At 41.0% G+C, this 25,471-nt stretch overlaps 1 protein-coding gene across 4 annotated transcripts in view; it reads left to right on the top strand.

The window, feature by feature from the left end:
- LOC112217382 (kelch-like protein 29) overlaps positions 1–25,471 on the top strand; it is a 120,553-nt gene that overhangs the window by 20,225 nt on the left and 74,857 nt on the right. Inside the window, exon 2 of one of the 4 annotated variants that reach the window (XM_042300887.1) lies at positions 19,345–19,483. The exons of 1 other annotated variant lie outside the window; for it this stretch is intronic. In XM_042300887.1, coding sequence (XP_042156821.1) covers positions 19,345–19,483 — 139 coding nt within the window. Of the gene's footprint in view, positions 1–19,344; positions 19,484–21,010; positions 21,580–23,951; positions 24,408–25,471 lie in introns of those variants that run through there. 2 more of the 4 variants (XM_042300890.1, XM_042300889.1) reach the window with 2 other exon arrangements.

Raw genomic sequence — 25,471 nt, 5'->3', positions numbered from 1 at the left:
CATCCAGACAAAAAGTTCCGTTACAGTCCTTTAGAAACATGTCAAATGATGTCTGGAATCAATCGTTAGGAAGTTAACATAAAACATCAATAATGTTCCAACCGGAGAATTCCTTTGTCTTCAGAAAAAGCACTGGAATGCGAGGTAACTCTTTCCGGAGCGCGCGTCATGAGACCAAGGCGCTCTGCCAGACCACTGACTCAGAGGTCTCATGAGCCCCTCCTTTATAGTAGAATCCTCATTCAAGTTTCAAAAGATGGTTGACATCTAGTGGAAGCCGTAGGAAGTGCAACCTCATCCATATCTCAGTGTATTCGTTAGGCCAGGCTTTGAACAACTACAAACCTCCGATGTCCCACTTCCTGGTTGGATTTTTCTCAGGTTTTTGCCTGCCATATGAGTTCTGTTATACTCAGACATCATTCAAACAGTTTTAGAAACTTCAGTGTTTTCTATCCAATATCAATAACAATATACATATATTAGCATCTGGGACAGAGTAGGAGGCAGTTCACTCTGGGCACGCTATTCATCCAAAAGTGAAAATGCTGCCCAATTTACACCACTGTGTCCAAGGCAAAAACTGTTTGTTTGCATTAACTTATTTGTTGTAATATTGCAAACAGACATTGCAATTTTACGATTAAGGATTCCAAGGAGGCATAAGACATAAGTATTATATTGATGAGTGTATAATCTGCATTACTATTTGCTGCATGATCACATCCTCCAGTCTCCAGTGTCTCTGTGAATGATATACTTTTATTGTAATCCGGCATCTTTGTAGGGAGCTGATACTGTTAAGCCTGATGGACAGTGAGTCTCCCTTTATGAGTGATATTTCGAATGCTCATGACAGTAATGTTCCATTATCCTCTACTAAAACCATGCAGCATGCTTTTAATTGCTGCAGCGAGAAGAGCTTTGAATTATTAGAATGATTTAGAATACAGTAGATTGTCATTGCACTTTTCACTTTAAATTATTTTATTTTTTTTACTTCAGATTGTCACCATGAGAGAGTTGATAATGGCATTGTGTTCTAGATAAGTGCTAGACTGAAGATAATTATTGAGGCACAGTGCTATCTCTGTGATTGTAGGCTAACTATAACTGAGCTTATGTTATTTCCACAGAGACGTTTCTTCCTCATGCCTTAGGCCAGGGATAATCAACTTGATTCAGCCGCGGGCCGATTTTTCTTCTTGAGCGGATGGTCAGGGGGCCAGAACATAGTTACAAATAATTTTGTCAAATCCAAATACCGCAAAAAGCACAGATATATTTGACTAAAATATGATTATTTCAAACCTGGCTTACATTTATATTCAATCCCATTCTCTCTCTTATGACATTTCCAAAATAACAATCGAGTGGTGTTTTGTTGCTGGTGTTTAGTCTTTCATGCTCCCCAAACGTTGTTGTTGTTGTTCAACTTGTGGGCTAAATAATCAGCTGTGGGCCGGCAGTTTGGGAAACCTGCTTTACGCTCTACTTGCAACCTACACTTACACTCATATAATATTCATTACTAAAGGTGTAGGAAGTCCCTTGGGTTGAATTGGGCACAGCAGTAACGTACAACCTTGAGAGGAAAAAACACACACACATTTCCAGTTGAATATCATGAAGTTCTCAGACAGCCAGTCCATTTCAGAAGCAGTTTTGTCATCTCCATAATCTTTCTTTAAGCTGTGGTCTAGGGCTGTGACTATAATTGAATAACCGTGTAACTGACTTATGGGTGAAGTTCATCATAAATATAAAATAACGTTCAAAATCATTTTAAATAGGTCTACGTTCATTTAAAAAATGTTTTCAACTTTATATTCATGTAGATAAACTTGACCTAATAGAGGGAGTGTTTACTAATGATCATAAGCAATTGTTTTTGCTAACTTAGTCTGTCTATTAAAGTGTTCACGTCTCCTCTACAGCAGCTTCTCCGCTAGGTGCTAGATGCACGGAGGTGTACAGCATTATAGGCTATGGCATTTCAGTAAAAGCTATTTTTTCTGTGGACTTTCTTTTATACAATGCGCATTTTCATTGCTTGCTAGTAAATAAATCAATCACTCTTTTAAAAAGGGTTGCATGTGTGTGACTTCATGAATTATTCAACAGCGGCCGACAAGGTTCTACTTCTGAGGCCTATAATGTGCTAATGTGTCAAATGGACAATGCTCCAATCACCTCCAACCTGGCATGGTACCATTTGATGTGAAATATTTTCTTAAATTATTGACTGATCAGGCCCAGTCCTGGCTGACATGCCGCCCTCCTATCCCCACAAAGTAGAGTAGTAGCCTAGGCTATACAGTGTCGGCCCACAATGCACAATAATGAATGCCCATGTGGTAGCCTACCGTTTGTAATACCGGTCGTTATTCCCTGGCATTTGGTTACACATGTATCTGTTAATGCATTTATTGGAAATGTTGTTTGCAGAGTTCACAACCTACTACACTTGTGAGAAACAAGATTTGGTTTATTTCATGGCATTGTTTACACGCTCCATGTGACCAATGAGCAGGTCTGCTTTCTCTGTCCTGTTAATGTTGACGGAGTGTGCGCACGTGCCTAAGCACTCACAGAAGTATCTGGCCTGCTTCTGGCAAATATGATATGTTGGAATGTGTAATTATTTTTCTTTACCTTACAGTAAGTCTAAAGTAATTTAAAAAAAATTTGAACATTTTTTAATACGTACATTGAACTTACAATAGTTCCTCACAGTATTTGAAGAAATCTTTCCAACACACTCCGCCTTGATAATCAACGTCGCTGATAAATAGGCTATGGACATGTATTTGTTTCTATTTTAATGATGGTCAATTTCATCTTCATTCTATAGCATAGCTGTCCCCTTCATACTTTCCTTGTCAACTCATTACCTAATAGGCTACTTTCGGAAAGCCTAAGGTAGGAAAGGGCAAATATTCGCTCCTGTCTGACGTCCGCTGGTCGCTTTGCTTGACAGGGGTGTGCTGATTCTATCGGCCTGTATGTACATTCAAACTATCCTGAAGTAGCCTGTCTGGACTCCATCTCTTTAATTATAATCAAACACTCCTGTCATGATTTAATGTAGTAAAATGTTTGTTACCAACGCTCTGGATAACATAAACAAACAGCCTAACCAGCTCTGCTAGGGTGAGTAAAATGTTCAGAGTGAAGTGTTCTCTGAACACGCTCAGTTTACGAGCACACTCTGAGCACTCCAGATTAAAAACATACCCGTAGTAGAAACCAGCCTTTAGTTTTGAAGTCTTTGGTTGTTTAGTACATGGCCTTACATGTGAATCCTTAGAGCTGGGTGTGGCTAAAGTTTAAAAGGGTGTGAACATTGCTGAATGTCTGTAGACAAAAGTCTCGTAGATTCAAGGGCCATTTTCTCAAAAATGAGCTTACAAGTTTATCAACTTTCAAAGCAGAATTACTTTCCCATTATTCCTCAACTGTAGTGCATGATATACCTTTTTCTAGTTCTGAGTCTATACTTTTATCCACTATAAAAAAAAACACAATTTCAAAATTTGCGATGTAAGATTGAGCTGGTTGGTCACATGCCACTGCCATCGAATGACCGCAGCCACTGGGTTTGAAGTTATGCCAATATTTCAGGAAAAGTGGGGGAGAACACATTGGACTACGTTTGAATGGTTTTGTGTGTCACAATAGGATCTATATTAAATTGTTTATGCAAAAAAACAAAAGACAAGGAAGGTGTCTTTATTTTGACTCAAATGTTGCCAATACGAAAATGCGTCATCCTCCAACCTGGCATTTATTAATTTGTTGATTAATATTTAGTAAGTAATAATAATACATGAAAAGCCATGATAATAACAAAGTATAATGGCTTGTTTCAAATAGGTTTTTATTAAGAAACATATCCTCCCCCTGAGCGGTTATTTTGATGACCGTGTACATTGGCACTGCCAATTATTGTAGCCTCGCATTCCAGGACCGTCCAATCCCTACTGTGGTGAGAGAGATGTTTGTGGTTGTTGGAATATGGCAATTAAACAGGCTCTGAAGGGTGTGAGACATTTCATCTACAGTGGTGTACTGTCTAGGCTTGGGCGGTATGCTGAATACCGGGGGTATTTCACTTTTTTTTTTCAATACCATCAGTACCGTTTAAGCAATTTTTTTGAAGTTTTTTTAAATTCATATAAATATTTGTAGCTACTTTATACCTGCAGTCAATGTGTGCAATATGTTGAGTTAAAGATTGCCTTCTTCATTTCACCTTTCACATGGTTCATTATGAAGCTTACCAGTAGTACCCAGTCATGTGTTTGTTTACAAGAACACAATGAGAGACCGGAGCCTTGTGAGTGACTCTTGCCAGCTAGATATGTTTGCCAGCTAGATATTGTATAACTATTAAGTTAACTGTCTAAAATGTGCTAAATGCTCTGCAGTTGTGCATTTGGTTAGCTATGTGGTTTCTTCCCAAATCAAGCTTTGCTTGCCGGTAACAGCAGAGAATCCCCTCCTGGATCAAGAGCCTTGCTATTTAATATTTGTTTTGTGCATGCAGCAAACTAAGTAAGATATTGAGTTACTTGTATGCCTTTGAGCTGGGATGTCTGTCTTGAAAATAGTTTAGGTGAGACTGTATGAAATGTTCAGTGCCCTCGTTAGCATTTAGTTAGCATTATCTATGTTATTTTACATGTATTTGTTAGTATTGCTAACCTTTTGGATTACAAAGGCTCAGTGGGATTTGCCCATTGTGTTCAGTGCCGTTATTACCAAATATCCCAGTATGGCACAATTGTCTGTATGACAATCTGCATACTGCGCAAGCCTAGTACAGTGTGGTGAGAGACCAGACAACCAACACATCCCGACCCATCGCTCACCTTTCTGTTTGGACACCCACACACACTGACCTTTCTGCTTGGACTTTGGCTGTTACTCTCTCACACTCACTCATTCACTCACACTAGCCTTTCTGCTTGGACTGACTTCTGGCCGTGACTTTATTCAGAGAGCCAGTAAACACACAATGCACCTTGTCTACAGGGAGAGGGAGGTGACATCTGCAGCAGTGCAGGGTCTGTCTGTCGGTCTCTGTCTGTGGGTGTGGGGTCCCTCTATCTTATTTATCACGCTCTTAGGGTCACCTTTCAATTTTCTTGGCTCAAACACGGCAATATAAGCAGATTTCAGTCCGTGCTGCTAGCCTATTAGGAGTCTTTTTTTTCTTTTTTTTAAACCTTTATTTTACTAGGCAAGTCTGTTAAGAACAAATTCTTATTTACAATGACGGCCTAGACAGTCTGTCATAGACACTTTGGAGGCCTTTTCAAATTCTCTCACATGTTGGACTTCCTATCTGTCTGAGTTGCCTCATTGTAGAGAGAAAAGGGGGGAGAGGGACTCGCAGCAGAGCAGGTGTTAGCAGGTCTAGTCATGGGGGGGGTTTATGAGGTAACAATAGATATTTTATTTGTAAAATGCCAGTGTGGAGAAGGTTAGCCATGACATAAAATCCCAAGTCATGCTGCTGTTGTACCTCATGATATTCTGTAGAAAAATTGTATGGTGTTACACACTGTTATTTCTTGTTTGTATATCTAGGTAGTAAGTAGGAAAATGTTGGCGTTCGCAAGGTTTAAAGCCATTTTCACAAAATAGGCCTAATTAAAGAAACATGACTCATTGTTATGAATGATGGTCTTAATCTGTCTAATCTACTAATCTGTATTAACAAAGGTGTACAGTAGTTTCAATCTACATTTCACACCTTTTATCTACATGCTAACCGCGTCAATTAAACGTGCTGTGTTTTTAAATGTAATGCATTGTCATTGGTCGCTTCTGTGGATCTACAGTATGTAAACCGAGAGACTGAAAAACCGCTTCTATCTCAAGGCCATCAGACTGTTAAACAGCCACCACTAACATTGAGTGGCTGCTGCCAACATACTGACTCAACTCCAACCACTTTAATAATGGAAATTGATGTAAAAAATGTCATAAGCCACTTTAAACAATGCCACCTAATGCCAAACTTATTTTCGACCATAATTTGCAAATAAATTCATAAAAAATCCTACAATTTGATTTTCTAATTTTGTCTGTCATAGTTGAAGTGTACCTATGATGAAAATGACAGGCCTCTCTCATCTTTTTAAGTGGGAGAACTTGCACAATTGGTGGCTGACTAAATACTTTTTTGCCCCACTGTACTCTATCATCTACTGCATCTTTATGTAATACATGTATCACTAGCCACTAAACTATGCCACTTTGTTTACGTACCCTACATTACTCATCTCATATGTATATACTGTACTCGATACCATCTACTGCATCTTGCCTATGCCGTTCTGTACCATCACTCATTCATATATCTTTATGTACATATTCTTTATCCATTTACACTTGTGTGTATAAGGTAGTACTTGTGGAATTTTAGGTTAGATTACTTGTTGGTTATTACTGCATTGTCGGAACTAGAAGCACAAACTTTTCGCTACACTCGCATTAACATCTGCTAACCATGTGTATATGACAAATAAAATTTGATTTAAATATGTTTGCGGTGTTTACCATATAGAAAATGACTTCAACATCTCCCCCAAACGTGTTATCTGCACTGGCCAGCAATTCCTCATTGTGCCATTGTTAGGGTTTAATAGTGTGTATGTAATGTGTGCATGTATGACAATACTTTGTTGAATGTGAATTACTCAACCACAGAGCGGTGGACAATAACAGATCCTTGTCTGTCTATTCCCACTTATTGAATTGTTTGGTTTCCAGTGAGGGAAAGGAAGGGTCCCTGCATAGTGCCCTCTCTCTCTCCCCCTCTTTCCCCCTCTTCGTAACCCCTCCTCCCCCTTGCCCCCTGGGCAATTCACAATATATATCTACATTTAAAATAATAAACATTTTCTCCTAAGGTTTGTTGCACAATTTCTAAGGTTAATACACTGCACTTCAAACAATCAGGAATAATTAATGAATTCAGGGCTTGTAAAATTATACCCAAGCTAAATATAAGTTTTCCACAACCATAAGACCCACTAATCATAGTTTTATTTTATCTAAGTAGTATAACCCAGGAGTGTCTGTCTGCTGACATTGCTTCCAGAGGCAGTTTGGAACATGGTAGTAAGTGTTGCAACTGAGGACAGACTATTTTAATGTGCTACACGCTTCAGCACTCGGCGGTCCCTTTCTGTGAGGTTGTGTAGCCTACCACTTCGCGGCTGAGCTGTTGTTGCTCCTAGACGTTTCCTCTTCAGAAGAACAGCACTTACAGTTGACCTGGGCAGCTCTAGCAGGGCAGAAATTTTACAAACTGACTTGTTGGAAAGGTAGCATCCTATGACGGTGCCACGTTGAAAGTCACTGCGCTCTTCAGTAAGACAATTCTACTGCCAATGTTTTGTCAATGCATGGTGATTTTATACACCTGTCAGCAACGGGTGTGGCTGAAGTAGCAGAATCCACTCATTTGAATGTGTCCTCATAATTTTGTTTATAGTGTACTTCCATACCTTTCTTTGACGGGAACTGGGCGACCTTAAGACGAGTCGTCGGACGATTCTTGTGAGGCCTGTGGGCATTCCTAGAGCAAAACAACCGACGTGTTTGTGAGTCTCACCTTTACACAGAGGGGAGTATTCATTTTGTAACCCGAATGTTTGAACACTACAGACAATTTTGTGAGAAGTGGTTTTCTGTATGTCTCATGGTTTAAACACAGCTCTAGCTCTGTCACCTTTCACCACAGATGCAGAAGTGTTACATAAAATAAATAGAGCTTAAACTGATGGATTTTCAGTTTACTTAAAAAAATGCCAATTCAATTTCCACGTGGACATTGACCATAGGGGGTAACCTACTTGTTTAGCAATAATCACTTATTTGGCTTTCAAGTCTATCTGAAAATGCTGTTTTTGTTACAAATTTAACCAGAACCATACACAATGCACATCTAGTAATAATAACCAAATGAACATGTCTCATAAACAATCCCACGTGCTAGTGAATAGACAGCTAGTCTTCACATTTAAGTCTTACCAACTTGGATCTGTGTGCTTGCTAACATGACAGAACAGTTAATGTAATGAATACACCCTGCTCTCCATCTCCAACACAGCCTGTTCACTTTAAGATGTTGAAATCAAATGTCCTTCCTGGATAAGATGCTTATTTCTCAGAATGAGAACGAGTTGTCAATTCCTGATAATGTGTATTTTATGCTCATTGCACATAAATTAAACACAGGCTAGAAATCTGGCACAAATGTTGCTAGCAATAAGTGGTACTGCAATGCAGCGCCCGACAAACTGAGTGTTCAATTTCCATCGTGTTCATTGATACTTCCATTTTTAGTAGGATCTGCTCTGTTCTAAATGTTTGCAGTTGAGACATAAAAAGGGTATAAGTAGAAAGTTTAAGTTCTCTATTACAGTAAAATAATGTCTGTTTTTTGGTGTCCATATGAACGATTCTGTTGGACCAAACCTCAAATGCAAATAGCGAGGTAAAACTGCTTGTCAGAGCGGAAGAAGTCGCCTTTCGTCTTTGTTGTGCGTGCCAGCGGGCTGGGCATGTGGGAAGGTGCACAGTGCACACAGCACAGAAGAAGTGAAGGAGACGAGACCAAAAAGACAAAAACTCATAAAAGTGAGAATTCTGTGCGATACATGCATATGGAACATCGAGCTTAAACATTTCTTTGAATGAATTCCATATCGCCCAGCCCTCCCTACAGCTCCCACGGCTCTGTGTTCAGACTATTCCTTTGTTTGACTGCTGTATTACTGCTCTGTGTACAGCATGTCTGGTTCTGGGCCCCAAGGGTAGACAACAGGATAGAGTAGTGACGTGTGTTCTTGTATACAATTTAATGCCCTTCCCTGCGTGTGAGTTTCAGACCATGGGGTCTGGAGAAAGTAGTAGTAGATCATAGGGCATGTGGTGCTGTATACTATATTTGGGGCCCTCCATCTGTGTGTCAGTCTATTGGTGAAGAAATCAATGGTCCACATAGTGTCCCATTTCATGGCTCCCATGGGACAGGGTCCCCCCTTCTCTTGCTCTCTCGTTCTCCCCCTCTCAGTCCAGGGACAGACAAGACTGCTGATGGGGATCAGTCCAGGGACAGACAAGACTGCTGAGGATCACTGAGCAGCTAGATTAATAAACATCCTCACCAGGGACTTTTCTCTAAGGCTGTAGTGCCACTAGAAAATGAAAGTGTTTTGTTTGCATACACATGGCTTGCACATGTTAATGGCAATGTAGCGAAATGCTTGTGCTTCTAGTTCTGACAGTGCAGCAATATCTAGTAATAACAAGTTAAATCAATCAGCACAACCAGAATTTGTTTTAGGGGTTTCAAAGATGTCCATCCTAGCACTGTGTTGTTCACCTTGACTGGGTAGCAATCAACTGACTATGTCTAGAGTGAAATTAATCTATTAAATATTAAGATCTGTTTTGTACTAGTAATAATAAGCACTCAGTGACTGCTCGCTACCTTGAAGTTAACATCACACAAGAACTTGAATTTGTCTTAGGCGTTAATTTGTGTTTTGGAAAAGCATAAATGTATGTGGACATGTGCTAGAATGAGTGAATAACTATTAGCATTCATTCACCAGCTGAAATGAACACCTGGGTGCTTTTTGGTTAAAGTTAGTATATAAATAGGCTGTAAAATCATCCGACTCTTGTTTTTCCTTCAAAGGCCGTTTTTTTGCATACGGGTAGACCTACCTAGTTGTGCAGCTATAGATCAACAGTCTAAGGCAGTTTCTGAGATGGGCAGGCTGTTAAGCTACTACAGTTGTTCCGCCCTCTTTACATGGCAAGGTAGGCTAGATTTTTCCCCGGGTGGTGGTTTAGTGTCAGTTCCATCAGGGCTGCTGTTTGATGGCCTTGGGGTGCAGCTGTCTGTCTTTTGGACTCCCCTTTCTACCAAGGCTGATTGATCTTGCCTGTATGAATGAAGAAATATGTTTATTCAGCTTCATAGCAGTCGATTGGACATGGTGTGTCACATCTAGAAACGCTGGCATGTACAGTGTAGTATACAGTAGCTGTCTGAACTCTTATTGTTGGCCTGTCTTCAGAACCCCTCTCGGTTTTAATACCTAATGGCTTGCTCCACTACTGGCACAAGGTGATGGCGTGGGTTGTCATGTTCAACTGCCAGTCAAGACGCCCAGATTTGGAAAGCTTTGTGCGTTGTAAAAGGTCTTTGTGTGTTGTTAGTGACCTCTCCCTCCCCTGCTGAGACTTCTTCTTTGAGAACGTATTGCAGATTGGGAAAGAGAAAAGGAAAGGGGGATACCTAGTCAGTTGTACAACTGAGATGTACCTCTGAATCAGAGAGGTGTCGGGGGCTGCCTTAATCGACATCCACGCCTTCGGCGCCCAGGGAACAGTGGGTTACTGCCTTGCTCAGGGGCAGAACGGCATATTTTTAACTTGTCAGCTTGGGGATTCGATCCAGCAACCTGTTGGTTACTGGCTCAATGCTCTAACCACTCTGCTACCTGCTGCTTGCCTGTTCATTGATGCATTTCTCACAGGGCTTTGTGCCAGAAAAGAGACATATTGACCAAGTCTTTTGCCTAGGCTCTCTCTGTTACTGTCAGTAAAAAAAACAACAACTAGATGACCAAAAGTTTAGGGACACCTGCTCCTCCCACTGCCCCCTTGCTGTTATAATAGCCTCCGCTTTCCTGGGAAGGTGTTCCACTAGATGCTGGTACATTGCTGTGGTGGGGACTTGCTTCCATTCAGCCACGATGTTGGGCGATTAAGCCTGGCTCGCAGTCGGCGTTCCAATTCATCCCAATGGGGTCAGGGCTCTGTGCAGGCTAGTCAAGTTCTTCTACACCGATCTCACACCGATCTCACCCATCTCATAAACCATTTCTGTATGGACCTCAAAAAATGGATCCAGACCATTAATCCTACTCCACCAAACTTTACAGTTGGCACTATGCATTGGGACAGGTAGTGTTCTCCTGGCATCCGCCAAACCTAGAATCATCTGTCGGACTGCCAGATGGTGAAGCGTAATTCATCACTCCAGAGAATGCGTTTCCACTGCTCCGGAGTCCAATGGAGGTGAGCTTTACACCACTCCAGCTCGTCGCTTGGCATTGCGGATGGTGATCTTAGGCTTGTGTGCGGCTGCTCGGCCATGGAACCCATTTCATGACGCTCCCGATGACGTTGCTTCTAGAGGCAGTTTGGAACTTGGTAGTGAGTGTTGCAACCAAGGACAGACAATTTTTACGTGCTTCAGCACTAGGCGTTCTCACTCAGTGAGGTTGTATGGCCTACCATTTCGCAGCTGAGCCGTTGGTGCTTCTAGACTTCTCCACTTCACAAGAACAGCACTTACAGTTGACAGGCGCAGTCCTAGCAGGGCAGAAATCTGACTTTTTGGAAAGGTGTCATTCTAGGACAGGGCCACGTTGAAAGTCACTGAGCTCTTAAGTACTGGCCATTCTACTGCCACTGTTTGTCTATGGAGATTGCATGGCTGTGTGCTCAATTTTATACACCAGTCAGCAGCGGGTGTGGCTGAAATAGCTGAATCCACTGATTCCACTAAGTTGTGTCCACATACTTTTATATGTATATTGTATTTGTTTTAGTTTTTTCCTCTCAATTGGCTGAAGTGTTGATGTCGGTAGTTTGACCTCCAGAGTCTTAATTTGACCGAGACTCGGCAAAACGGCTAAATTCACATAATTTTAAATACTTATTATTGTATTATTGTTGAAGATATTTAATAAAATAGGTCTTTATTCATTATAATACTGTTTTTGTCCCAGTTAATAAATGTTGATAATGCACGTTATTTATTTGAAAAACATGTCAGCCAACAGAGTCCCAAGTAAATGAAGTTGCTAGATCTTTGCTAATTAGTCTTTGGAAAGGAAGCACCTTCACTGGTAGAACTGAATCAAAATGGAGGCCTGAGGATGAGAGAGAATTAGCTTTAATCAGGCTGGTAGGACCCAGCCTCCTTTGCCAACTCCAGCAAGCACTACTTGAGTCCAGCCTAGTCATAGACCTTTTCAGACTTGTTTTACTTTAAACTATGTATACATTTCACAATTAAACAGTGTCGCTATCATTCAATTATTGCCCTATTTATTATTTCATCTTTTATTCACATTTTTTAAATCTATTTGTCTGCAGAAAAAACTTTAGTATAGCAAATTATCTTTCCTTACACATGTGCACCTTTATGTCCTTTGTAGAGTGAAATTAAATACATCATTAAAATGCCTTTATATATTGTCCGTTATATTTATTTGTGATGTATTGTACCATTAGTCTCTATACTTAAAGAATCTATTGGATTGATAAAAATGTATTTTAAATTCTGGCTAAAACTATTTGGATGCAAGTCCAGCCAATAACATTTATAACCACCATAGTCAAGACGGAGATGCTGAGTGAGCCATGGTCTCTTCAGATAGAACAGCATTCAATAGACTACAGTAGTTAAGAGTCTAGCACTGGGGTCAGTATTGAGTTGGATGTTGAGTTATTGATTAGCTACACCAGTTACTTCAGCCTAATTACCCGAAGAGTGGTGGATGGATTGATTGTAAATAGTGTGAAGTCGGGAACCAAAAGGTCAGACTACGCATGTCAATATTACTAGAGCAACACTTGAATGCATTAGGTTACTTGACTTGTTACTTAAAATAATATCATGTTGCTCCAGGGATATTGGCAGTGTTTAATAGCTTAGTTTTTGGACTGCATTCAACAGATGAAGGATTCTGAAATATATAAAAAAAACAACCTACTATAGACTGTAAAAAATGCGTTCTCTATTTAAGTTACTAAACACACGGTGAAAAATAGATGGAGCAAGATAGGTGATATAAAATATGCTCTTGTGATATGCTAAAGTATAATATTTTCATTAAAACAACCTGCTCGTAACTTACCACTTGTACAGTACATAAGGATTTTTTTAGATGTACTTTGTTGCAGTGTTTAGGTCATCTCATGGGCATCAAGAACTTTAAAGCCCCGGAAATTCAGAAATGGACTTGTCTTGTGTATTTATTTATTTTATTCCAGGAAGGGCTATTTCGTTGTTGTTTTGGTCACGTAATTACTTCCCAGATGCATATACTTTCTAATTGTTATGTGAGGAGTGACTATTGTTAATACATTAATTAGAGACTGGGATGCATGTCATAGAGCAGACTTTAGTGTTCTAGCTAACTGAAACCTAAACCTAAGGTTCAATAAACTTTTTTTTTTTTTAGGGTATGTCATCTTTAATATTGCAGATTGTGGCTTCTATCAATGTCATTGTCTGCATCATTTCCAATCCCCCATATATATTTTTTGTAACATTTTATATTTTTACAAATATATTTTCCCCTTAACCTTTTAGATTTAATTTTGGAACCAAAGGAGATACCAGTATTACGGGAAGGTTTGGCTTTGGTCATAATAGCCGATGTGTGGTGAGCGTTCTGGAACAAAATGGCTGCTGTGCTTCACATCATTGGGGTACGACTTCAGTTGAACCGTAACAATTTCAGTGGCCTGGTCACCCCTACTGTACATTTGATTGACTCATGTTTTTTTTGTTGTGGTTCCCCAATGGATTAGTTGTGAGTTCCATTTAATATGTGCATTACAAACTGTGACAGACATTTTTTCACTCCAGATATAGAAAGTACAAATGGCTTTCAGAGACTCATACGACCAAAAGATACAACCATAAAATGGCTCCAAGTTTTGGCAGCCAATGGCATGCTCTGCGATCTCTTCCCAGTAGCCAATCACAGAACGATGTATAATGATGCCTTTGTCTACAGCTTTCTACAGTACACAAAGCGGAGCGCTCTGATTGGCTACTGTGAAGGGTAATGGGTGCATACCATTGGCTGATTTGACCATGGGGCAACGTTATGGTTGGGTTACTAGGGTAGGCAGTTTAACTGGGACACTGTTTCCATGTTCTCATGTAGCTCTCAGTTATAATAAGGGATGTTTCAGTGTTCCACAAGGCTCATAAACACCCACTGGTCAAACTCATGCAGAGATGGGTAACTGAAGGCCCCTGGATAAATGTTTTTTGTGGGGAAAGTCAGTTGGAGTCTCAACTTACTGTTACGAGTTAAAATAGTATATTATTATTTTTAAGTTTGGTTGTGTGTCAGCATTTTATCTGTTATGTCAGTCACTGATAGTCAGTCAATTAGCCCATGTCAGCTACATTTTTTTTAGATTGCTAAATTAGTTTAGCGGGCCTCCTATCTAAACTTTTTATCATGATCGCATTACTGGCCAGGGGTCCTCCATTGATTGTTAGTCAGTCTCACGTAAATATCATATTAAAAACTGCAAACATTTCTCTACACACATTGGCAAAATTTTAAAATGGCAGGACATTTTCTGTAGTTTTCCTCTCCGCCGCATGGCAAAATTAGTAGAATTGCATGAAATTAGCTACGAAATATTCTCTCCACTCCATGGCAAAATGTGGAGAATTGCAGCAAACTTGACTTAAAACTGGATGAATGTGGGTACGCAGACCCGTGAGCAACTGCGGCCTTTAATGATGAGTCATTGTTTTTTTGTGGGCCCATCCCTAATCTAAAGAGTGGATACTGTCCCTTCAAGTTGTTTTAATGTCATGTGAGCAAGTAGAGTGAAATGCCTTTCTTGCAAGTTCTAAACCCAACAATGCCGTAATCAATAACAATGTAATACTAACAATAACAAGGTAGAACAAAAAACACAAGAAATAAAAAGGTAAAAATAAACAATTATCATAAAATAGCAAAGTTGGGTCGGAGCTTGCAAAACGGCAGCCACCCTTTAAATTGTTCAGTGTAATTCAACTGTAGTACCAATGCCCTTAACAATCCTCTGCTACTAGTGTAATAGTGCACAAGTGTTCTCCTTCCTTTTCAACATTGTATTCGGTATCTGCGTATTTGTCGTAAGAAACGGTTAGATGTGCATATACTAATGTGGGTAACAGCAGAACCCATCAGCATCACCAGTACCTTCCCCGTCCCATTCTCCACTAGTGTTGTGAAATGGTATGGTGGTCTTTATGGAGCTCCATGGTCATATTGAATCTGACTCTCCTCCTCCATGCTCCCTGTCGACAGAGAGGATAAAGGAGACGCGGTGTGCTATTTCACGCTCCCAGATATAATGGGTTGTTCTAGGGGCCCACGGGGCGACGGTCGACCCACACAAATGCACCATAATTAGCTTTTCCATCAGTCATTCAGGTGTCTGTCCTGCAAAAACTGTTTGCTGACAACCAACCATGGTTCTCTTTCTCATTCGTTTTCTCTCCTTCCTTTCGACTGAGTCCGAGTGGTGGGGTAAATGGATGCAGTGCGCTGTGTTAGATTAAAGGTGAGAGCCATGTTGGTCGCTGGGGACACACAATGCAAACTCCAATTACCACGTATTCACAGTGCCTGCGCCATTCCGCGCAGGCTGCACAGTAATCAGATGGCTGTCCAACTGCGCCAAGCAGCACTGAAGCGCCATGTAGACTAGGACAGGGCCGGAGAATGTTGAAGGCTGTTACTTTTTTGTAGAGAATTGTGCGTGTATGCGTTAGTTTACAACAGGAGGGAATATTATCACAAGTGGCTGTTTGACTCTATTTGCAATCTGTTATAGGGGGCCTTGAAGTTGACAACTACAACTCCTCTCGCACTCTACTCATTACAGGAGGCTGAGGGTAATGTATAGTTGATTTGATTTAGTTGTTCGCCCTAATGATGCCAAGGCTGTCTTTATGCCACAAGAATGGCCTATTTTTATTCATGCATTTCTTCCAATTCTAGCATTGCATTCAGTGTGGTTAATGGTCAGGAACAGGCCATTTCAGTCACTTAATGCCTTGCTGTGATACATCTGGATCCTCTGCTTAGAGGGTTTTCCACATGCAGCCACCGAACGGCTCTGTCTTGAATTGCTCTTATTTGTCATACGGCCTAATACTGTATAATTTAGTCTGCTGAATTAATTTGCCAGTGAGCTGCTAGTGTCAGTCGAGAAAGAAAAAGCTAAATGATGGAGTATTTCCAGCCAAACAGTGGGGCTAATGTCAGAGTAGGTTAATTGAATCCTGGGTGTTTGAGTCCGAGGTGGGCGTACGCTAGGTAGACTGACTGAGTGTTCTATGATAACACAAACTAAACTGCTATACTTTGTCACAGTGGATCCAATCGCTCATCTGATAATTTGAGCATAAACCAGTAGACAGCATGCACGCATGCAATTAGACAAGCGTGCACACACACACACACCTCCCCTGTTTGAGACAAATGATGAGTGTGGATAGTACAGTAGCAGCTCACTAGTCAATGACTAGACTGTGATCATGTGGCTGGGTGGGTGTGTCAGTGCAGAGTTCACTTTAATTCACAGTACATGTCTGCGGAGCCGTGATGGTCCATTACAACAGAAAGCTTTGCCGATTCCACTTTGTGAATTTGAGTGTAGCAAGAAGAGGAGACATTGCCGGAGCCTTGCAGAGATTTGGAGAAGTATGAAATGCTCTGTTGAAAGCTTTATACGGTCAACTGAAGTTTGTGACTTGATATAGAAGTTTCCCTTAATATCTCTGGGATATGTGGGACTCTAGTGCCCCACCTGGCCAAAAGCCAGGGAAAATGCAGAGCGCCAAATTCAAATAAATTACTATAAAAATCAACTTTCATTAAATCACACATGCAAGATGGCAAATTAAAGCTACACTTGTTGTTAATCCAGCCAACATGTCAGATTTCAGCGAAAGCAAACGATGCTATTATCTGAGGATAGCACCTCCATAAAGAAAGAGAGAAACCATATTTCAACCCTGCAGGCGCGACACAAAACGCAGAAATAAAATATAATTCATGCCTTACCTTACCTATTGGCACTCCGATATGTCCCATAAACAGCGCAAATGGTCCTTTTGTTCAAATAATTCTGTCATTATATATCCAACATTTCCATTTATTTGGCGCGTTTGATCCAGAAAAACTGGTTCCAACTTGCGCAACGTGACTACAAAATATCTCAAAAGTTACCTGTAAACTTTGCCAAAACATTTCAAACTACTTTTGTAATACAACTTTAAGTGTTTTGAAACGTAAATAATCGGTAAAATTGAAGACGGGATTATCTGTGTTCAATACAGGAGCAAAACAAACTGAACCATGCTTTCTGGTCACATGCCTCTATCTAACAGTACACTTCATGTGACCCTCTTTCAAGATGGCTGTACTTCTTCATTACACAAAGGAATAACATCAACCAATTTCTAAAGACTGTTGACATCCAGTGGAAGCCATAGAAACTGCAAGAAATCTGGATTCCCAATGAAAACTCATTGAAAAGAGTGACCTCAAACAAAAAAAGAAATCTGAGTGGTTTGTCCTCGGGGTTTTGCCTGCTAAATAAGTTCTGTTATACTCAGACATGATTCAAACAGTTCTAGAAACTTCACAGTGCTTTCTATCCAAATCTATTAATAATATGCATATCTTATCTTCTGGGGATGAGTAGCAGGCAGTTGAATTTGGGCATGCATTTCATCCGGACGTGAAAAAACTGCCCCCTGTCACCAAGAAGGTAAACACATATCTAGGATCAGATTTCCCTAACCGCTAATAACTTTTTTTTACAAGAACAACTTAACTTTTACAATGATAAACAAATATCTGACCCAGTATCAGTTGTTGGGGTTAATTTTCACCTACTCACAGGGTATGTCCATCTCAGATGTGACATGAAGGCCAGACATACTTGTCTTTAGCCAGTAACAGTTGGACTGACCAGGGTCCCGCATATACACTTATGCAACAGCAGGACTGAAATTTTGTGATTTTAGGCGCACTGCCATTTGGCCTTCAAGAGGTGCCCAGTCTGCCAGGGCACCAAGGCCATTAACTAAACACGAGGTATTCTGTTAAAAATAAAACATGCATTTAAATGTACATAATTTGCCTACATTTCAAGTGCATATTGGCTAGTCAGACTGATGCGCCTGAAAATGTTGCCAAACTTTGATACTTTTACTTACACATATAGGCTAAACACCAGTCATGTTTGACAAATATAATTGAAATGAATATTAGTCTAAAGGCTTGATGCTTTCTTTTTCGCACAGAATGACAAGCTGACCAATAGAATAGGTCAACTTTTGTGTTATGGGGGGATTGTAGATATGCACTCTGTTGCATCCCCGATGTCTGTGCACTAGTAGCCTACTTCGGAGCTGCGATGCCTGTGAGAATAACCTGATCACGTGACTGACATTGGCTAATGCGAATTGAGAGAGCCGTCTGAGTGAGAGGTGCTTCGGAGCAGGGCGATTGGCAGCCGGGAGAAGGACATTATAATTAGTATATTCAGCCCAAAGGCACAACGGCCACTTTGGCCTTAAGGCATGTTTTCTTTTTGTTAGGGGGCATTACAGCCACACTGAACAGGCCTGTGCTACAGTACTGTTGATGGTTTCTTGCTGAATACATATTACAGTAGTATAGAATGCCCTCTGTACACTGTTACATATTAGATGTTGGTCCCCTGCTGTCTGGTACACTCAGTAGCTCCTCATGGTGGCTCATTAAAACAATAAAGAAACAAGCTCTGACTCTCTCTCTACAGCAGGCCTAGTCCTTCCATTGACTAAACCATGTTCTCCTGTTGCCCAGTGATATTTATGAGAAGTGTGTAGATGTTTTTATTTATTTATTTTTTCTGGCTTGGACAGTGTTTAGTTCAGCAAGGTTCAATGGGTTAACTTGTACCCAGGGTAGGATGCTGCTGGTAAAATGAGTCATGGTGAATAATGCATTATTAATTCAAGTGTCTTGTTTTCAAAGCACATCTCTTTTAGTTGGTTGTTCCTTTAGTTGAATTCATAGAGTAAGTGAATTTACAAAATCCAACAGTAAAGTGTTTTGTCTTTCCTATTAATCCTAACCTTTATCAGCTGCATGTGCTATGTATATTCTAATACCTTCTAGACTGTTCTGCTTAAAATCACTAACTCCTCAGTACACAACTGTAGAATTGCAGAGCTTGCTTATTTTATTATACATAGCCACACATTCCCTGCCTATAATACTGAATTGTTTACTATGAAACTATGTATTTTCTCTTCTCTGCAATATAATGAAAGCTGTGGCCATAATGTTTTTATAATCTGCCTATTTCTATTGTCTCTCTATTTAATATTTTGTTGCCATGATATCTTTCTATGATCATATTTGTATAAAATTGTGAATTCTTATTCTAAATCAGAACATGGCATTGTCTTGTTTCTTCTTTGTTCTACAGAGATGTTGAAGGAGTTGAACCAACAGCGCAGAGCGAAAGAGTTTACAGACCTGAAAATAATTGTTGAAGGCAAAGAGTTTGAAGTCCACCAAAATGTTCTAGCTTCCTGCAGCCTTTATTTCAAGGACCTGGTGAAAAGGTTTGCCTTCCCTTCCCCACCAGCTGTTGATCCATTCTGTTCTTTTTGTAGGGCGCATTTGTGTTGCTATTTTCCCCTCCCCCCTTTCTCTGTTGCAGGTGTGTGAAGACTTTGGTTCCTATCACAGGGCCAGCAGCCACCCACTCCTTCTCCCACTCCAAATGAATGTATCACTAAAACCATTTGATGGAAAAGGTTACCCCATCTTAAGTCTTTACATTTTCCTCCCCATAGAGACAATTAACCATATTTACAGTTTGATGAGCAGAGAAAACGTTCCATGACTGGGGGGGGCTTTAACACATCTAAAAAACACATCTAAAAAATGATAGCAAAGCAACAGTGTGTTATATGTGGTACAGTAGGGAGGGGTTTTATCTCTAAGCTACCTTATTTCTGTGTCTGCGGCGTTTCAAGACAACATCCTTTTATGTGCAAATGGCTGGGAGTTTACCGTTAGTCCATTGAAGTGATGGGGAAGCTTCAGAGTTGCAAGCGAAGGACAAAGCACAGACACATCTCTCACCGCTATGCTTTACTCAACCATTACTTTCACAGGTTAACACCATTCCCTGTTAATGTATTAATTTGAAGTGGATCAAAGTATTTCTTCATTACTCTATCCCTCGCATGTCTCTGTGTTGTTTTGGTTCTATATGGTGCTTGTATGTGTTTCTTGGTTATTGTGTGTGTGAGAGTAGTGGTGTGTTTGTTTTCTTCATGCTGAGGCAAGGCCCTCTCTTAATGTCCTCACCCTGTTTTCAGATCCTTGCAGGTGCTTGTCGACTTGATTCAGACAGCCCCGGAATCAATGTTTTCTCGTCTCCTTGACATGTTTGTTTTCCTGTGCACTGCTCAGACAGACAGAAAAGACAGGCTAACTGAACAGATGGAAACTGTAGTGAGAGAGACTGTACATAACAATAGGAAGCTCTAGTCTAAAGTCTGAGGGCAGCTGTCTGCTAGTTGCCCTGCAGCCATGCTGTCTCCTGTGAGATCATCAGAGGGCGCAACGCTGCTTATCAGACAGAGGTGAGCCATCCATCTAGTGAGCCAGCCAGGAGATGCTTTGTGTGTCAATCACACCAGCATGCACAACACACACACACACACACACACACACACACACACACACACACACACACACACACATGTTTGTTCCTGCTCAATGGGGATGTGTACTGAGAATAGTGAACAGCAGCCCGTTCCCAACCTCACACAGGGTCCCAGGAAAGTAGCATCAGGTTACGTTCATCTGCCTGCCTGCCTGCCTGCCTGGCTACACTCTGATATTGTACTGTTTAAATGTGGCTGCCCGACAAAGCAAATTCTCATTAAGTGGATAATTCATTGTAAAAGGACCATAATTTGTCATCACCGCAGGCCTTTCTCATCTAGATTAAATCAAACAGAATTTTCTAATTTATCCATACAGTTAGTGGAATATATTACATGTATATGTTATACTAATTAATGATAGTTTAAGTTGCATAATTGTCTAAGTATTAACCGTATAGGTTGTCAACCTTTTTGACAAAGTTCAAATAATTTATCATGGTATGTTTAGTAACTACCGTTGACTTTATAAGGCAAGTGACACCTCGCGGTTTTATTGCCGTGTTTACTGGAGAACACAACACTGAGATGCTGTTTTAACCCTGGCCGTCTGAGGGCTTGAGATGTGCTGTTTTAACCCTGGCCGTCTGAGGGCTTGAGACGTGCTGTTTTAACCCTGGCCGCCTGAGGGCTTGAGACGTGCTGTTTTAACCCTGGCCGCCTGAGGGCTTGAGACGTGCTGTTTTAACCCTGGCCGCCTGAGGGCTTGAGACGTGCTGTTTTAACCCTGGCCGCCTGAGGGGTTGTGCTGTCAGGGGTGTCACTGGGTTGGTTGAAGCAGAGAGGGGGAGAGAGAAGAGCACATCCCAGCTGACGGTCCTCTCATTGAGTTACAGCCTCTGTGCCATTCAGGTCACTCTCCAGAGAGTGTGGTATTATGCTGATGCCACACATGCCCTGCACCCCATCCAGATCTTTGAGGTTGAATGAGAGAGAGACACCATCTACGCAGTGCTGCCCACGAGCCCCACTGTGCAAAGGTATTCACTGTTGTCGTAACTCTCTATCAGTGTCTCATAACTGCCACTGTGTGTGTGAGAGAGAGGGGTGCATGCCTGTAACACTTGGGTGTTCTCCAGGCAGCCAGCCATTATTCAGAGTAGATGGAATATCAGAGGGTGAGCGAGTGAGAGTGCATGTCACTGCTTATTTACGCTGACCTTAAACACACAGACAAGAAATTATTCTCAGAGAAGTGGAAAAGTAATGATGCAAATTCTTGTTTACATGCACGAAAGTCATTTTCATTTATTAGGTTGTTTACTGTTAAGCAGTAGATTAGTACATTGAAAAGCAATAAAGCACCATGGCTTTAGAAAATGGTTTTAAAATATATATGTGATTTATAGTCAAATCATTTAATCAACAGTGTGAGTGAGAAATCCGTTTTCTATATCATACCTGAGCTATTTCCTTTTAAGTTTAAAAAAAAATATATAGATTCATAATATTTAGAATGGTTTTGATATTTCATGTTATAAAAAGCTAATTTATAATCAGTCCCTTGACAGGATAAGTGAATTTAGATGAGTAGCAATGAATGATTATCACCAAATGATTAAACTTCAGATGTTAAAAATGTCCATCCAGTTTAACTGCTGATACCCGCAATCTCATTAATTTGATGTAAATCATAAAAAAAATATTTTTTTTATGCTGCATTTCCCACCCTATAATTTTAAAGGAACTTTCACCTCCCTCTGTCTGAAGTACAAGTCTGCAGAGTTGATGTACTGACCCTGCTACCTCGAGGTAATACAGCTCCAAAATATGAACGCACGTCTGGCACTCACCCACCAAAACCTATCGCCCCCCTTTTAAAGCAGTGGTCTTCAAAGTCGGGGTCGATGGGGAAACTGCGGTGGAGTCTCAAATGTAAAAAACATTAAGAGCACAAATTATCATATGGGACAATATATACTGAGCAAAAATGTAAACGCAACAATTTTACCGAGTTACAGTGAATATAAGGAAATCATTCAATTGAAATAAATTAATTAGGCCCTTATCTATGGTTTTCACATGACTGGGCATATGCCCACCCACTTGGGAACCTGTCTCAGCCAATCAGAATGAGTTTTCCAATAAGATGGCTTTATTACAGACAGAAATACTCCTCAGTTTCATCAGCTGTCTGGTGGCTGGTCTCAAACGATCCCACAGGTGAAGAAGCCAGATGTGGAGGTCCTGGGCTGGCGTGGTTGTGAGGCCAGTTGGAAGTACCGCCAAATTCTATAAAACATTGGAGGCGGCTTATGGTAGAGAAATTATCTGACAACCGCTCTGGTGGAAATTCTGCAGTCAGCATGCCAATTGCATGCTCCCTCAAATAAATCTTGGGAAAAATGGGATCCTAAGAAATTTGAGTGGAAAAAATGGGGGTCCCTGTTGAAAAACTTTGAATTTCACTGCATTATAGGCTGCTGCTGTTCAGCCCAGTAATTCAATTTTCCCCCTCTGAAGTTTCAATAAGTATGCTCTGTACACCCTTAAACTATGGGCACAATGCAACTGGTGCAGCTCGGTGGCAGGGCCTAATGTAAAAGCACACACACTCTGACACACCAGAGCTTTGTTCCATTTGTTGCCCTTTTTCTCTTCTGTTTTCATATGCTTCCGACTCACCCAGGCCAGAGTCTACCACTTTAAGAAGAGAGAGTGGAACTGAAACTTCTAGTCTTTGTCAACACACTCTCTGGGTGGTAGAATCCTCCAGCTGAGATTCTAGTGAGCTCTTACTGTTCCCCTACTACTGTCCTGTGTCAGATAGACAGTATGCCCAGCAGGAAAAACCGAAATGCGTTGAAACAATGTCATTTCAACCAGTTCAAAAGCAGAATGACTTCATTCTAACCAGCTTTGCCTGCTGGGTGCACTAATGTGTGCTGCTTTGAATCACTGTATACCATATGGTCACAGCAGTGGATAGAGTAATCAATCCTAGAAACGTATGATGGCTCCTCAGATCAGCAGCTCAGTGTTGACCAAAGCAGTGGTTGAAGCAGTGGTCTGAACAAAGCTACTTTCCTCCCCATCCTATGGCTCTATGGAAGCAGTGGCAATCATAATAGGCCCCCTATTAAAATTGTACATTTTATTCTCTCATACAGCAGCATTTACTCCCTCAATGTTTTGCTTTTAAGACCAAAAATAGCAGTGTCCCCAGCTCAGGAAATGATTCTGAACCTCAGAGCCCACCGACTACTAGCTGTGACACTCTGTGGTAGTGCTTTTCCTCTGAGACTTACCCCCGCATCAGCTCCAGTGTTTTCATCAGGACTGTGGCACTGAAGACTTGTGAGCAGAATAAACAACCTCTGCATCATTCAAGACTGTTGAGTGTCTTAAAGTTCAGTTTGCCGCCGTTATGCAGGCTGAAAAGTACCCATGGCCTTGGCTTCAAGTCAGAGCAGGTCCACCGGAGCCATGACCCAGTGAGACACGGGTGCCGACCTGCGTAGATGGAAACAGAGAAGTCTGAGCCTTTTGGGTAAAACACTGGGGTAAATCCTCAGTGGAAATGCGACATCATAATACCAGTGTAACTACTGGGTCTCCTTGTGTGGCTTGAAGTCTAATACAAACAAACAAGCTAAACTAATAACATTGTCAAGCGAGCAGGCACTCTTATCTATGTTGAATCCATGTTTGATTTGTTTTTCTTGATGATTGAATAGACAAACCAGTAACATTTTGTTTTCTCCCAGAAAGGTATATATTTTGGATGAGCTTGGATTCCTCTGAGCACACAGAGTAAAAAGTCTGCGGGAATCATTTGTCCAGCTGAAAAGTCATTTTAGAGAACATGGTAAATGCGGTCCCTGTAAAATAGTACTTTAACAGGACACATTAGAAATCCATTTATGACGTCCCCTCTTTCTCCTCCCCTTTCTGACAGTCTATGCTGAATTAAAGACTCCACAGAAAACATATTGGTGCATTTTTTGTAAACCGATTCCTCTCTCAATTTCTCCTTATCGCTCTTTTTTTACTTCCCTCTCCCACTTTTACATAAAGTAAAGTCTGCAGTCAGATGCAGCAGTATAAACAACCACCACTTTGAGAGAAGCAGAAAGCACATTCTATAACTAAAACAGTCAGACAAAACAAATTGCCACTTGATCCGATTCCCATTGACATGGTTGATGAGCATGCTGTTGTTTTCTTTAATTTGTCTTTTTTATTTCCCTTTTCTTACCCTCCGTTGCCTAACCCTGGACTGCACCCCCGATCTCCCCCTTTTTTCCAGTGTTAATACTGCCGCAGCGTAGGGCGGGAAAGTAATAACATAACAATACTATGTTTTTTTGCTTTGCAGGAGAAAAAATAATGTTTTGATATATAACTGTCTTGGTCTTTCCAGCCTCACTATGTCCATCCACGCAGAGACCGATCCCCACTGTCTTATTTATATTTGCGTTGTCCTTCTCCCCTTCTCTCACCTCCTAAGATGGCTCAATGACCACTAATGTCTACTACGTTCATATACAGGATACTGGTGAATGTGGCAGCGAGCTGGGGGCAGAGGCTTTGGGTTTAGGTGTGGTGGGGGGGATCTCTTATTTAAAAGACCCAGGAACAGTCATGGAACATGGACACCCCCCCTCAAACCCCCTCTGAAGGATGGCTGCTGGTCCCTGTGGAAGAACCAACACTCTTCCACCCTCACTCTCTCTTTCCTCTTCACTCTAACCATTCTGCCCATATGTCCGTCTGTGTGTCCGTCTGTCTGCATCTCGCATCAACCACTATGACTGAGTGTATGCTCTGTAAAGGCTTCTCTTTGAGTCTCTCACCAACCCAGTAGGAGACATTAACACTTGAAACAGACACGGAGCATTATGCAGTGTGACCAGCAGGAGAACACACCCC

This window comes from Oncorhynchus tshawytscha, linkage group LG18, assembly GCF_018296145.1.
Source record: "Oncorhynchus tshawytscha isolate Ot180627B linkage group LG18, Otsh_v2.0, whole genome shotgun sequence".
Classification (NCBI taxonomy): domain Eukaryota; kingdom Metazoa; phylum Chordata; class Actinopteri; order Salmoniformes; family Salmonidae; genus Oncorhynchus; species Oncorhynchus tshawytscha.
Note: the sequence above shows the minus strand (reverse complement) of the source record. Positions and strands in the feature narration are given on the sequence as shown.